The following is a 16,912-nucleotide window of genomic DNA, read 5'->3' as shown; positions in this document are numbered from 1 at the left end:
GTTCTTCGACCCTAAAATGCAAAGGAGGAGCTGCTCCTCATGTTTCTGAAATAAACCATTACTTACGCAACAACATATCTGCTGTGCTCTGAAACAGCAAGTGAAATGTAATCGCCTGCATAATACGTCGCGCAGCTACCAGTGGACCAGAAACAAGTGACGCCGCTATGCATGGTGTGTATAGTTGTACGAGGTGGCTTTCAGTTGTCAGCGGGAAGTGTGGAGATGTGAATCAAAATCTCTCTCTGCGCTATGCTTTTTTTCTGACTACGAAAACGTATACGGTTAAAGAGCTGCATTTACAGTGAATGAAAATGCACGCCTCTCTTAAACGACATCTTGATAAATGCATAACACAGTGCTTTATTGATTTTCTTATCTATGCGTATTAAATACGAATTACTATACATTGTGTTATGTGTGTCTCCAAATATATTTCTGCTGCTGACTGCCGCCTGAAAAAATGGTTAAACGCCACTGTCAGTAACAATCAACTGTGTGTAAACATGGAAAAATAAACTCTACCGCTACATTAAACGAATTCGTCCAAAAATATCACTACGTACACATACATTAAAATTCTCAGGACAGAAGGGACGATTTATCGGCTCTCTGAAAATATGCGTCATAATCGTGAAGCAGTTACCAGGCCAAATATGTCCTAATCATGAAAACAGAGTCCACAAAATTACTCGCAACTTGAATAACCTGTCCTAAACATATTACACGAATGTCACAGATTGCTGGAGATGCAAAATCGTTGATAAATATTGCCCATTCAGGATACACAGAGAAGCATCGGTATCGCCCAAGGCAGCAGTTCAACGTGCACGTGTCTTCCCCCTGAAAGCGACTGACGTCAGCCTATATCAACTGACAGTCTGGTTGGCAAAGAGGTATATCCCACACGTGTGTTCAGGTACAAGACTCTCTGGTTGTGACAGCAGAAGCTAACTCGTACCGTAACTACGGCCACGTTCCAAGTTGCTATGAAACTGTGTGTTTGTGTGATGTTATTCGGTACTTATAGTATAGAGACTTTGAAATTATGCCAGATCATGAGTACTTTTGTGTAACTAAAGTAGCTGCATTGATGGTAATCGAAGAGATAAAAATTTGTACTATTTGTTTAGTTAAGTGCAGAGTACATTCGGCTGCCGCGAATATATCAGTTAATACCACCCCTTTTGATTATTCAAGAACCCACCATTTCCGAAAGACAAGGATTAACGATGTATAGGTGCATCCACCCTGAGACAAAAATAGATGTACCACGAAGCAATTATCCGAACGGCACTGACGTCGGTAGACGTATGTGTACAACAAACACATGATAACAATTTAGCTTCACTAATTGAGCAAGTCAGTAATGCGTTGGGCCTCCTCTGGACGTTCGGCTTAACACTGATTGACAAAGTTTTTAGATGACATTCTGAGGGATACCGTGCCAAATTCTGCCCAACTGGAGTGTTAGGTCGCCAGAATCCCCAGCTGGTTGGAGGACCCTGCTCATAACGCTCGAAACGTTCTCAACTGGTCTGCGATCCGGCGACCTCGCTGGCCAAGGTACCGTTTGGCAAGCACGAAGACAGAAAGAGAAACTCTCACCGTGTGCAGGCAGACGTTACATTGCTGAAACGTAAGCCCAGGATGGGTTGCCATGAAGGGCAACAAAACGGGGTGCAGAGTATTGTCGATGTACCGCTGTGCTGTAAGGATGACAACCAGACTGCCCTGCTGTGAAAAGAAGTGGCACTCCAGACCGTCACTACTTGTTGTAGGGCCTCACGGCTGGCGACGGTCAGGTTGGTACCGCGCCGCCGTCGCTGCTCACTGAGGATCAGTTCGGAGCGGGGCTCAATTCTTCTCCAGCCCGTGAGATTCCAGGCCGAAGACGCGTCCGGAGGCGCCCCGGACAGCTCTGGAATACCAACCTGAGTGTTTGCCGCCACACAGACCGGCAACCAGGAGTGATGGTCTGGGGGGGGGGGGGGGGGGGGGGCTGCCATTTCTTTTTTTAACATCAGGAAGCGTTTGGCTCTCATCCGAAGCAGCCTTAGAGCAGAGCGGTATGTCGACATGGTATGTCGACAATACCCTTCGCCCCATTTTGTTGCCCTTCAACGCAATCCATACTGGGCTATCGTTTCAGTAAGATACCGGTAACAACCGACAACACACATGATGTGTGTCTATAAATGCACATCATATCTACCCATTTCCGTCCCGTTCTGATAATTCCTTCCTCGTGTATCTTCTCCTCCTCCTCCTCCTCCTCCTCCTCCTTCTTCTTCTTCTTCTTCTTCTTCTTCTTCTTTTCCATGTATTATATCATCGACACCAGACACAACAGATAAATTGTAAAAGGACGTCCTTACAATCGACAGACAACGTGGCACCGAGTATAACGTCACTGTGGTATAAGCCAACTTGGCATGCAACAGCGCGTACTGAACCATGTTCCTAGCTGTAAAGTGACAAAGTAAGTTAAATTTCACCTCAGGTGACGAAAGTGATATAAAACTGAAACTTCGTGACAGATTAAAACTGTGTGCTGGACCGAGACTCGAACTCGGGACCTTTCCCTTTCACGGGCAAGTGCTCTACCATTCTGGAAACATCCCGTAGGCTGCAGCTAAGCCATGTCTCCTCTATATGCTTTCTTCCAGGAGTGCGAGTTCTGCAAGGTTCGCAGAAGAGCATCTGTGAAGTATGGAAGGTACGAGACGAGATACTGGCAGAAGTGAAGCTGTGAGGACGGGTCGTGAGTCGTGCTTGGGTAGCTCAGTTCGTAGAGCACTTGCCCGCGAAATGCAAAGGTCCTGAGTTCGAGTCTCGGTCCAGCACACAGTTTTAATCTGTCACGAAGTTTCAGTTTTATGTTTATTTCTAACAAAATTTTTCATGTTTGCTGGCAAACCCCTTTTTGATCTAAAGCAAGTGCTTTTAAGTCCTTGTGCAGATCATTTTTGTTCCTGGTATTGTATGTATGAACTGAGCTGTTTGTTGGAAAAAAGAGATATATTATTTAGGACAAATTTCATTAAGGAGAGGCAGTAGTTAGTATACCCAGTTCTTTGAAGAGGTTTCTGCAGGACATCCGTGAATTTACTCCACAAATAATACGTATTACACGCTTTTGGACTCTGAAAACTTCAGAAATTCGCTCAGTTGCTCTTCTCCGTGATTCCATATCACAAAAGTATCGTCCACATACCGATACCACTTCAAAGGACTTTTTCTGGCTGACTGAAGTGCCTGTTGCTCAAAAAATTCCATAAAAATATTAGCAGCGACTGGACTTAGGGGGCTACCCATAGCCACTCCATCAATTTGTTCATAGAACTCATTATTATACTGGAAATAAGTCGTAGATAGGCAGTGCCGGAACAAGGCTACTATATCAGTAGGAAATATGTCAGATATGTAAGCCAGAGTTTCGTTCACCGGAACCATAGTAAACAAAGATACAACATCAAAGCTAACAAGGATATCACTGGGGCTTATAGTAATCCCCTTCAGTTTTTCGATGAAGTGCATGGAGTTCTTAATATGATGATCAGTCTTTCCGATAAACGGTTGTAGCAATGAGGCAAGATATCTAGCCAACTCTTGAGTAGGGGATCCTATAGCACTCAAAATCGGCCTAAGAGGGACATTTGGTTTATGTACCTTAGGTAACCCATATAATCTAGGAGGGAATGCTTCCGTTTTACAAAGATCTTTTTTATCTGCTGCAGGAATAGAAGACTTTTTTATTAGTTGGTTAGTAGCTGTCAACACTTTTGTTGTAGGATCTTTGTTCAGCTTCCTGTAAATGGTAGGATCCAAAAGATCGTCGATCTTCCTGTGGTAATCCTCACTCTTCATCAACACTGTAGCGTTTCCCTTGTCAGCGGAAAGTACAATAATACTCCCTGTCCTCATTAATCTCCCGTAATGCCTTCTTTTCTCCTTGGGACAAATTACTGCTAGGTGGCTTAGCTTTACGTAATATCCTTGCTGTCTCCATCCTAACTTCATCCGCAGTGTGTGATGGTAACAACCGATTCCCCGCCTCTATATTAGCTACAATATCTTCCGTTGGAACCTTCATTGGAGTAATTGCAATGTTTCCTCCTTTCGAGAGAACAGAAATTTCATCCCTCGATAATTCTTTTCCGGACAAATTTACAACCGATCGGGAGTTGTCTATTACCGGCGTTTCCTGTCTATTCCTCTGTAGATTATCAAACTTTTTCTTCTGCCTATTAGAGGAAACTTCTGCAGTACGTTCCATAGATCTAAATGTTAGCCCATCCACCTTATTCCAGTCACAAACTTGCATCGTATTACTAATAAATAGATGTAGATTTAATAATTGACTGACATATTTCCTACTGATATAGTAGCCTTGTTCCGGCACTGCCTATCTACGACTTATTTCCAGTATAATAATGAGTTCTATGAACAAATTGATGGAGTGGCTATGGGTAGCCCCCTAAGCCCAGTCGCTGCTAATATTTTTATGGAATTTTTTGAGCAACAGGCACTTCAGTCAGCCAGAAAAAGTCCTTTGAAGTGGTATCGGTATGTGGACGATACTTTTGTGATATGGAATCACGGAGAAGAGCAACTGAGCGAATTTCTGAAGCATTTGAACAGCATTAATTCAAAAATTCAATTTACCATGGAGACAGAGAGTAATGGACAGATTAATTTTCTGGACGTTTCAGTAATTAAACGAGCAGATGGTACTCTTGGTCACAAAGTATACAGAAAAGATACGCATACCGACCGTTATCTTCATAAGAGTTCAAATCATCATCCCAGGCAGAAGAGAGGTGTCATCAAAACACTGGTGGACAGGGCCAATAGAATTTGTGAGCCAGCGTATTTACAAGAGGAACTAAATCATTTGCGGACAGTTTTTCGGAAAAATGGATATACTGATAAGGAGATAGATCGTGCACTCCACCCTAGAAAGAAAATGTCCGAAAACATGCAAAAACAACAACCTTCAGCAGGGAAAGTTTTTCTTCCTTACATCCATAATATTACGGACCGTATCGGAAAAGTGCTAGCCAAGTTTAGAATTGAAACAATCTACAGACCAACTAAGAAGATTAGTGAATGTTTAAGATCGGCGAAGGATGCACGACACCCTTTAGCTACTCCGGGTGTTTACAAAATTCCGTGTAGTTGTGGGAAAGTTTACATTGGAACAACTAAAAGAAGTATCAATACTCGCCTGACTGAACACAAGAGGAACTGCCGATTGGGACACACGGATAAGTCAGCTGTAGCAGAACATGTTTTCGAAGACGGAGACCATGAGATAAAATTTAGCGAGACAAGCGTGCTAGCTAAGACATCGCATTATCATGCACGTATGTATAGAGAGGCGATAGAGATTTTTAAACACCACAATAATTTTAACAAGAAAGAAGAAGGTTTGAAGTTAGATAAAATATGGCGATCAACCTTGCATCAAAGATGTGACAATCGATTACCTTCGATCGAGAGTAATGACGCCAGTCAGAGATAGTTTTACTGTTGACATCACGTGACGAGTGGTGGTGCCCTCTACCCGCTCTATATATACAGGACCTCCGCGGCTTGGTAGCCAGTCGTAGACTCGCCTCGGAAGATGTTGTCCGCAGCTGGCAACGAAACGTCAGGGAGAAGAAGTTCTACTGTTCGACCACGGCCTCTCAGCCCGGAAGTTTTAACTACTGAAATACAGATTTGTTAAGGCGTTTCTGCAGTTCTGTGGTGTGCTCCTCCCAACTGAATTTATTATCCAGTTGTTATCCCAGAAATTTAAGACTATCAACCTCTTCTATCTGCTCTTCTTCATACTTTATGCATATGCTGGGTGGAAACCTCTTACAGATTCTGAATTGCATTTAGTGAGTCTTTTCAAAGTTTAATGTCAATGAGTTGGCTTTAAACCATTTATTAATATCAATGAAAATATCATTAGCAGATCTTTCTAGAACTACACTCGACATGCTATTTATTGCAATACTTGTGTCATCTGCAAACAAAACGAACTCTGCTTCTGGCAGTGTAACTGATGAGAGATCATTAATGTACACAAGAAAAAGCAGTGGCCCTAAGAAGGATCCTTGTGGGACACCACATGTAATTTCTTTCCATTCTGATGATGACTGATGACTTATTCATTAGTCCCTTGCACTGACACCTTTTGTTTCCTGTTAGCGAGGTATGACGAACCAATTTGCAGCACTGCCCATGACACCATAGGATTCTAATTTATGTAAAAGGATGTTGTGGTTTACACAATCAAATGCCTTTGACAAATCACAGAAAGTACCTGCTGATTGTAATTTGTTATTTAATGAATTAAGTACATTTTCACTGTAGGTGTAAATAACCTTCTCGATATCAGAACCCTTCAGAAATCCAAACTGTGTTCTTGATAATATGTTATTTGTGATCAGACGTTTGAGAAGCGCCTGTACATTATTTTTTTCTAAAATTTTTGATAATGCTGGCAAAAGTGAAATCTCTCTACAATTTGACGGTATCTCTTTATCCCCTTTCCTGAATAGAGGCTTAGCATCTGCATATTTTAGCCAGTCAGGGAATGTCCCACTTATAATTGACTGGTTGCACAAGTAACTTATAATTGTACTAATCTCACAAGAACATGCCTTAATTAACTTTGTTGATATTTCATCGTAACCACTAGAATGCTTTTTTTTTTAAGATTTTATTATGGAAGTTATTTCTTTTGGTGAAGTGAGTGACATATTATGTACCTGAAGCTATTTGTAAAGGGTAGTTCCTGATCTTCAAGGGCATTATTTACTGATCCTGACATACAGGCATATGTACATCCATTTTTTATAATATGTGTGGACTCGTTCCTCAGATTAGCTTCTGGTCCTGGGTCTATTTGTCCCCTGCGAGCACAAGCCCTTAGTGAAGCCTCAGCCTCTCGGCAGTAGTGCAGTGCGGAGTGGCCAGGTGGGTAACGTAGCGGCGCGGCCGGTATGTTGTCAGAGACGCTGGAGCGGCTGGGGGTGGAGCCGATGCTGGCGGTGATGCGGCAGCTGCGGGTGAGCGCCGGCCCTCCGGGGGGAGTGGCGGGCCAGAGGGACGCGCCCTTCGACTGGGTGCTCACCCTGGGCCGCGCGCAGCGAATGCTGGGTCTCAGCGCGCTCATCGGCTTCTGGGTCAGCCAGGACATGCGCAACACATCGCGCAACCTCATGGTGGTCAGTGCACGCTCTGCCTTACTCCTACAAAGTTGTTGCTGTCGCCTCGAGAAAGTACGGCTGCGGCTACGAAATTTGGTGGTCGTAAGAACAAAAAAAGGTCCAGAACAGTCACAATATCACCTTTGCAGATGACTGCTTTCGGCCATCTCAAATGTCCATCTTCAAATAAAAATAAAAATTAAGATTTCTATAGAGTTTGTTACGCATTACGGTATATTGATAATTTTTACTTATGGGCCGTCTGACAGCAACTGAATAAAACACAATTTTAGTGCCATACGCGTTTCGCCTTTATTTTCTGCAAGGCATCATCAGTGGCAGGTTGCGTGGACAATATCTTACATATTACGCTGGTGTTGCAGTTTTGGTGTTGTTCTTCTTCTTACAAACGCCAATTTTCGGTTTTTTCCACATTCCACACCACTATCCACTGAACGCTTGTTTTAATGCAATGTTTTGGTTTCTGTTGCCCAGTTGCTGTCAGACGGTCCATAAGTAAAAATTATCAACATACCGTAATATAACACGCAACTGAGGAAGACAGGACCACAAAAGTTGAAGTTTGTTACGTCTTTGCATGTGACGTCTAGGGGTAACAGGAAGGGTAATAACTTTTGTTAGGGACAAAGCGTTCGCTGACGCTTTCTAGCGTCCTGTTGTACTTGCTGTGCCCCTGAGAGGCAGCAGGGTGTAGGCACTCGGTGGCATTCCTATGTCATTAGTGTTGCCTATAATACAGTCATCTGCTTCGTATGAAAGGGCCCAGCAAAACTAAAGTTCCTGATTCGCATCTAAAATATCTTCCGCCGTTTACAGACTTTCATTCTTAAGGATTGAATGTTGAAAATTATCAGTTTACTGGGATAAGCAATACGCAGCACACCTGATTAGTAGTCGCTGATAGTTGTACTATGTAATCAAAAGTATCAGGACACTTGGCTCCCTTCATCGGTAATGCTCGAATTCAGTATGGTGTTGGCACACCATTAGCCTTGATTACAGCTTCCACTCTCGCAGGAATACTTTTAATCAGGTGCTGGAAGGTTTCTTGGCGAATGGCAGCCCATTCTTCACGGAGTGCTGCACTGAGGAGAGGTATCGACGTCGGTCGGTGAGGCCTGGCACCATGTCCGTGTCCCAAAACATCCCAAAGGTGTTCCATAGGGTTCAGGTCAGGACACTGTGCAGGCCAGTCCATTACAGGGATGTCATCGTCGTGTAACCACAGTGCCACAGGTCGTGCATTATGAACAGGTGCTCGATCGAGTTTCAAGATGCAATCGCCATCTCCGAATTGCTCCTCGACAGAGGGAAGTAAGAAGTTGCTTAAAACATCAATGTAGGCCTGTGCTGTGATAGTCACACGCAAAACAACAGCGGGTGAAAGCCCCCTCCATGAAAAATGCGACCACACCATAACACAGCCGCCTCCTAATTTTACTTTTGACGCTACACACGCTGGCACATGACGTTTACCGGGAATTCGCCATACCCACACCCTGCCATCGGATCGCCACATTGTGTACCGTGATTCGTCACTTCACACAACGCTTTTCCACTGCTCAATCGTCAATGGTTACGCTCCATACACAAAGCGAGGAGTCGTTTGGCAATTACTGGCGTGAAGTGTGGCTTAAGTGCAGCCGCTCGACCATGAAATCCAAGTTTTCTCACCTCCCGCCTAGCTGTCATAGTACTTGCAGTGGATCCTGACGCAGTTTGGAATTCCTGTGTGATGGTCTGGATAGATGTCTACCTATTACACATTAAGACCCTCTTCAACTGTTGGCGGTCTCTGTCACTCGACAGACGATGTCGGCCTGTACGCTTTTGTGCTGTACGTGTCCCTTCAGGTTTCCAGTACATTATCACATTGGAAGCAGTGGACCTAGGGATAAAACTTTGAACATTCACTATTATATCGGAAACAGTGGAGCTAGCGATGTTTAGGAGTCTTGAAATTCAGCGTACAGACGTATGACACAAGTGACACCTAATCACCTGACCACGTTCGTAGTCCGTGAGTTCCGCAGAACGCCCCAATCTGCTCTCTCACTATGTCTAATGAATACTGAGGTCGCTGATACGGAGTACCTGGCAGTAGGTGACAGCACAACGCACCTAATATGAAAAACTCACGTTTTTGTGGGTGTCCTGATACTTTTGACCACACAGTGTATGTGAAATCTCCTTGTCCCATGGCCTGCTAATACTGGATGGTTACAATTAAAGCGCAGCTAGACACTGATGTCGGCTGTAGTTATCGTATGGCAGCAAAAGTTGGAAGATATATCAGTGTGGAACTGATTTACGCTGGAAAAAAAATTAGTTCCAATTTTAGCCACCACATGCAAATCTGGCACCGTGAGCGCAAGTCAGATGTGCAGAAATGTTCCCACAAGTAATGGATGTGGAACAGGACGTCTCCAGAAAAGGCCATACAAATGAGGCTTGATGATGGTTTTATTATTAACCGCCACTTACACAATTTGTTCAGTTAAGCACCGGGGACGTCGACCAGATGCAGTAGGACCCCAGATTTGCACCTGGTGGCTAAAACTGGAACTAATTCCACACTGATATATGTACCAACTCTGGCTACCGTACTATAGCTCCGGCCCACGCTGGACCTCCGTGAGCAGGTGCAGTTTAACTGTAACCACCCGGTACTCGCCGGCCCTGGGGCAACGAGGTTTCACCCAACTAGCAGCGACTACTGAACAGGTGTGCTGCACGAGGCTTACCTCAGTAAACTGAGGTATTTTCAAAAATAAGACCTTGAGAATGAAAGTCTCTAAGCGGCCAAAGACATTTTAGAAGCGAATTAGGAACTTTAATTATGCTGCGCCCTTTCATATGAAGCAGATGCCTGTATCACAGGCAACACGCACGGCATACACACGCCACAGAGTGCCTACGCCCCGCTGCTTTTCAGGGGCGTAACCAGTACACATCCCGTCAGTAGCTGCACTTTAATTATAACTGTACAGTACCAAAAGACATCTAGCGTCGTTGGGAAGCGTTAGCGAATCCTTTCGTATGTAACGAAAGTTGTTGCCAATGACGTGACCTATCATCCCAAGACGTTTGATGCAAAGACTTTGAAAAAATCTTGTATAACAGTGCACTGCATTAAAATAGACGATTATGACCAATTTTCGTATACTGCATTGATATAAAATTTTAGTTCTTCTCAATCACGTAGACATTTTTCTGGATACCAGTTTTTTTGTGCTATTGAAATATGCTTTAGTTTAACTGAAACGAGTTTCATTTCACGAACAACAGGGGATCTTTCTTCTTGGTGTTTATTTTGATCTCTGTGTTTATCCATTTAGTGTTACAACAATATCGGAATTGAGTCCACCTTGATGCAAAACATCTCGTTACTTGTTTAATTATTAATTACGCAAACTAGTTTCGGCGACAAATATCACCATTATCAGTGTTTTTTTTTTAATCTAAAACATGCAGCAAATATCGTAGTTATACGAACACAGTAACACATTATTACATTTTTACTATCCGTTTTCTGAAGTGTAGTTTTCTATGGTTACTTTCATGCTACCTTATTTGTTCTATGTTATGGCTTGTATTTAAGAATTATGGTCGCTGTTTCCGGCTTATTTTCTGTGCTTTCTTCTGTTGCCATTTTTTTCTCAGCGTACATTCAGTGTTAGCTATCATATACACGTGGTGAGTTTTCGTGCCATTTCAAAGGGTTATTGGTGAATGGTGTAATGGGAATTATTGCAGTTATTCTAGATTGTGTTTATGATAAGTTTGTGATATTAGAGTGTATTCTTTCAGAAACTTCAGTGCAAAATGTCTAAACGTGTAAACAACCCAATTTTGTTTCCATACATTCGTGAGGAATCTTCAGTGAAAAGCCAAAGGCGTTATCTTACTCCTTATTTAAGAAGGCGTACAGGTTGTATTTATTGAACGCCAAATACGATAGTTTATGCAAGATACAGATTTTAGCATCTAGTTGATTGAGAGTGAAAAACATGCGTGGAATGCCTTAAAACTAGTGTGTAACACTTTTTGGATATCACAAATTTGATGAGTATAAAGAGGTTTTAAATCACGTGATGACAGGTTTCAACGTATTAAATGTCATGTGTCACCAAAGTTTCATTTCCTTGATTGCAATTTTGGCTTTTTCCATCAGAACATGACATACACACATGATGAGCTCTGCGAACGTTTACATCAGTATAGTGTAGTGACGAAAGAGCGATTTGTAAGAGGGTGGAACAGCACTATTTTGGAAGAATATTGTTGGTCCTTAGAGACACGGTGGCACATGAATCTAAAATAAAAACACCAAAATGTCCTTTGAAACTTATCCCTGGGTGAAATATGTCTTTCCTAGATTTCAACAATGTGTATTTTTCATCTTTATAAAAAGAAATTCTGCCTACTTGTGTTTGTACTGGCAAAACTCGAAAAGCACTCCATTGATCGACTTTTACTAAACATAATATATAACTAAATTTGAAATATATGAAGAGGAGACACTGTTATCAAAAATCTCAAAAAGTACTTGAGAGATTTACTTCAAATTTTTACACCTTACCCAAATAAATGTTTGGACGAATAAGCAGTGAAATGTTAGCAAAAATCTTGAAACATTGTTGATCAGCTTGCTTCAAATTTTTAACGGTACTCTATTAAACATTCAGGCTACAGAATCTCAATTCGCAATAGCAATAAACAAGACTCAAGGTAAGAGAGAAGGGAGGAGATGAACAGAGGAGTAGGAGGAAATTGACGTAGATAGTGGAAAGAAGGAGATGGACACTTGGGGCAGAAGGAGGCGAAAATAGACAGAGAGGAGGGGAAGAGGGGATGGACAGAGAAAAGAGGATATAAGAGGAGATGTAAAGATAAAGGTTGGAGAAGGATATTAGGAAGTGCTTCCTCTTTTCTTTCTTTTCCATTTAATCAGACTGAACCACAGCAAAGCGTTGCCCGATACATCCAGTCAACAATAAAACCTCTACTTTTGGAAAACGGCTTGTGGTAGGAAATTTTTATTTTCAAGTCATTATTCATCGTAACCATGGCAAGGGAAAAATTATAATTCTTTCCAGAGGATAGGCGAATAGTTACTAATTTGGGACGTCACATTTCGTATTATAAAATAATGAGGCGATAAAGCTCTCATATGTGCTCTCTAGAGAGGCAACTATCGACTCTGGGGAAGGCAATGATACTACAGCACGCTTACCCACTACGAATACAGTCGCTGTCGCAATTAAAGTTCCACATTCTGATCTTAATGGCTTCTTTGATGACACTGTTGCAGTTGGTGTACGTTTTGGATGGGTTTTCGTTTCACGATCTGTAGTAGTACATACTTCGTCAAGTCTCCCCATAATAGAACTGGGCCAACATGTGAAACCACCACACGCCCTGTTACTGGGGGAGAGTGTTGCGGTTCTACTGCGCTTTTCCGACCGCCGCCACGAATTAGAAGCTTAATACACTGATCAGCCAGAACATTAGAAGCTTAATACACTGATCAGCCAGAACATTAGAAGCTTAATACACTGATCAGCCAGAACATTAGAAGCTTAATACACTGATCAGCCAGAACATTAGAAGCTTAATACACTGATCAGCCAGAACATTAGAAGCTTAATACACTGATCAGCCAGAACATTAGAAGCTTAATACACTGATCAGCCAGAACATTAGAAGCTTAATACACTGATCAGCCAGAACATTATGTCCACAGACCTAATACCCCCAATGTCCACCCTGGCGGCGACGCGTCGTGGCCCGGAAGCAGTGAGACCTGGCACCGCATCTGCAAGTTACATAATTCCCGTAAATTCCGGGGAGGGAGGCGACGACCTCTGACGCAGTGTTCAATGACATCCAGATGTGTTCGATCGGGTTCGGGGGTGGTGAGTTGCGGGACCAGCACATCAACTGGAACTCACCACTGTGTTCCTCGACCCACTCCATCACGCTCCTGGCCTTGTGACATGGCGCGTTATCTTGCTGGAAAATTCCACTGGCTTCGAGAAAGGTGATCATCGCCAAGGGGTGTACGTGATCTGTAACAAGTGTACGACACTCCTTGGCAGTCATGTTGCTTTGGACGAGCTCCACTGGACCCCTGGATGCCCACATGAATGTTCCCCAGGACATTATGGAGCCGCCGAAAACTTGTTTCCGTCTTGCAGTACGTGCTTTAAGGAGCAGTTCCTCTGGAAGTTGACAGATTCGCGCCCTCCCTTCGGCATGATGAAGAACGTATCGGGATTCATCGGAACAAGCAAGTCTCTGACACTGCGCCAACGACCTGTACCGATGATCATGTGCCCATTTCGTGGTGTTAATATTGACATTTGGATGGATCGGCGGCTACGGAGGCCCGTCGTTAGGAGTGTTCGGTGCACTGTGTGTTCGGACACACTTGTACTCTGCCCAGCAGAGTTATTAATGTACCGTCATTTCACATTTGCAACGGCTTATCTCGTGCTTACGTCAACCTGTGAACTAGTGATGTCATGCATAAAATATGTAACCTACACAAATGAGTTCCCAAAACTTCACTATTCGACATTAATTTCTCTGGTGCTGCGATTTTTTCCGTCAGTGTATTTACAAATGTGGTGCAAAACACAATCTTATGTGTAACAATAAAAACTGTAGAAAATGGCGGAAAGTACGTCATGTGATCCTAAAATCAGTCCCTAAAGTACTAACCAAGAAACATGGTGTGTTCCTAGGTATACTATCCTTTAGATGCAGTACTCTCCTCTGTGAGAGATAGCTTCAGACAATGACATCAGAGGAAGCCGTTGAAAGACTGAGGAAGCAAACTAAACGGGCGCCAATAAGATAACCAAGAAACATTTATCTGCGAAATGAATTACTGAAACCAATGAACCCTGTTTCGTGTAAACGAACAAAAAAGTCTCGACCTCCTGATGATGAATCGTACCGTCTGTCTGCACCGATGGGCTAACTCTAGTTTTTAAAAAGGAAGGAAGAGTTAAATGTCCCACCGATGACTAGCCCATCAATGACGATGCGACAGAACGAACGCTCGGACTGGGGGAATATGGGGCAGCATTATCCTTAAACCGCTTCAGGAAATGAAGGGAAACTTATATAGGGTGATCGCGGATTTAAACCTCTGTCCATCCGAATACGAATGCAGTGTCTCAGCACTCTACGCGTCGTTTGGCCACGTCTCCTGTTTGAAGGGCATAGAAATTCATTGGAAAACAACTACGTTAAACGGAGCGACCTATCAGCAGCGGCAGGCTGACCGAGCGCTCCCCTCCACACATCTGCTGGGCGGCGGTTATAGTTTGTTATCGAACAAGCGCCGTAAAAAGGACGGCGCAGCCCCTGGCGGTGCGGCAGGCCCGCAGCTCACGCAAACTGCCCGACGCGGGACCGCTCCTGCAGATATCCCACGACGGCCCGCGGCCATCCAGCTGTTACGAGCCTCTCTGGCCGGAGTTATTGTAGCCCGGCCCGAGTTTTAGGGTCCGCGCGCCGGAGCGCCGTCGCCCTCCCTCGACACGAGTGGCTGCCGGTCACGCTGTGAGCCTCTGCGGTCGTGAATTTGGCCCGACCGCTATACTGTGTATTTCAGATATCGCTAAAAATCAGGCCGTCTACTTCCATGGAAGGAAAATCATAATCTTGATTGACGTCGGAAGCTCCACGGAGCTGTAGGAAGGCTGCAACGGTATAAGACGGCGGCGAAATACTAGAATGCCCAGCAAAGGATCGACGGTTGGCGGTAAGTAAATGTAACGCACTGTGCCTAAATAGCTAACGAGACCTATAACTGTCCGATACGGGTATTGGTGATACACCACTGAAAACAGTAACAACAGTAACATATCTACGCATAATCATCTCGAGACACCTAAAGTGGGAAGTTCAAATGAAATTTATTCTAGGCAACGCAGATCCAAGGCTGTGATTCACTGGGAGAATATTAAAGAAGTGTACATCATCCACAAAATAAGTTGTTGATTTATCTGGCTATAAATACGAACCAGTCGCTTTTTTGGAATTTTTTATACGATTTGTTGTGTCATTAACTAGTTTTCGAACCACAGCAGGCTCATCAGATTATGGAGGTGTTACAGGAAAATTATATCGTCGAGTAAGTGTAGCTGGCGAAAATGACGAAATTTTAGTAGTCGGTAACGAAACGTTTATGGAGCGGAAATGTTGTTTGCGTTTCGGATATTTACAGTGGACTGCATCGTGGTACCTGATGAAAATCCGTAACCATGCTGTACCTAGCTGGCGTAGACACAAGTACCCACAGAATGTACTCCGAAGAGCCAAAGAAAATGGTAGACCTGCCTAGTATCCTGTAGCGCCTACGCGAGCACGCAGAATTCAGGACCAGAATTAACCTAAATCTGAATAAGATTAAAGGAGCTGAAGATGATCTCCCAGGGCTCGAAATGCATCGTGTCCTGAAATAAAATCACGATTGTGACTGAAGGCGGTTGTTTTTTAATTCACAAGGATAAATATGTTGCAGGAAAGAAATTAGTACAGCCATTCAGAGGTCTCCAGTTCACTCAAAATTTATCATTGCAACAATGCATCACGTGTACGTGAAATGATTACATGTACAGATGAACAGCACAAGCTGATCTGAGGTGCCTGTGTCGGCTAATGCTGGAACGAGGGGTAGCCTCCGCGGACGGCAATGCAGCCGCTGAATGTGACGTGCAGTGGATCGTACAGGTGGTGAACACCGTGTGCTTCATGCTACTCCCGCTCACCCTGTGCACGCCGCAATGTAACAGTTGCTAGCTCACCAGTCGCACGAGTCCTTCTCGTCCCATCGTATCCCACAAGTGCTCTATCTGAGACAAGTGCGGAGATCGTGCTGGCCAGGGAAACTGCTGCGTGGCCTGCAGAGCACGTTGAATTTCATGGGCAGTGTTTGGCCAGGCATTATCCTGTTGGAACAACACAACACGTTCCTACTGCAAGGACGGCAAAAGAACTGGCCTAACAACATTATGCAACGTACCGAGCGCTGGTTAGCGTCCCCTCCAGAAACACCGAAGATGAATGAGAGTTGTAGCATACTAGACAACGTTGCCTGAGCTGGGCGAAGTGTGTCCTGGACGATTGCACTCTTATGAGACCCTATTAACCCCGTCTACTCCGTATGCACAATCGCCGACAAGTTGCTTGAATGCAGAATGTGCTTTCATCGGTGGAAACGACGGTGCGCCATTCCATCTTCCAAGCGATCCTCTGACGGCACCAGTGAAACCGTGCACTTCGCTGCTGTGGCGTGAGCGGAAGATGGGGTAGACGTGTGCGTGTCAGTAGTCCCATTGGTGATAACTGGTTTGCGGCAGTTCTTGTCGACACGCCTGCGCTCTCTGCTGTGGTAGCTGTACGGCCTGCCACTGCTGTCTTTACGACACGGCGATCCTGTCGGACGCCTGTGATGCGTGGGCGTCCAAAATCTCGCCTATGGACGTGAGAGTGTTCACGTGACCAGTGGTACCAGCATCGTTGCTCAACTGACGCAGCGCTCCCGACTCGCGAGGCGATTCTCCGAAAGGACCGCCCCGCCACTCGGAAAGCCTTAATTCGAGTCCTTTCAAACTCGCTCACTTGGCTACAGGAAGCACGAGTGTGTTTCCGTGGTACGGTTTCCT

The 16,912-nt window shown here is 44.2% G+C and overlaps 1 protein-coding gene across 2 annotated transcripts in view; it reads left to right on the top strand.

The window, feature by feature from the left end:
- The window catches only part of LOC126355952 (neprilysin-4-like), a 693,674-nt gene that overhangs the window by 523,017 nt on the left and 153,745 nt on the right, over positions 1-16,912 (top strand). For both annotated transcript variants that reach the window (XM_050006541.1, XM_050006540.1), the window contains exon 7: positions 7,012-7,226. In XM_050006541.1, coding sequence (XP_049862498.1) covers positions 7,012-7,226 — 215 coding nt within the window. The remainder of the gene's footprint in view (positions 1-7,011; positions 7,227-16,912) is intronic.

This window comes from Schistocerca gregaria, chromosome 3 (genome assembly GCF_023897955.1).
Source record: "Schistocerca gregaria isolate iqSchGreg1 chromosome 3, iqSchGreg1.2, whole genome shotgun sequence".
Lineage (NCBI taxonomy): Eukaryota > Metazoa > Arthropoda > Insecta > Orthoptera > Acrididae > Schistocerca > Schistocerca gregaria.
Note: the sequence above shows the minus strand (reverse complement) of the source record. Positions and strands in the feature narration are given on the sequence as shown.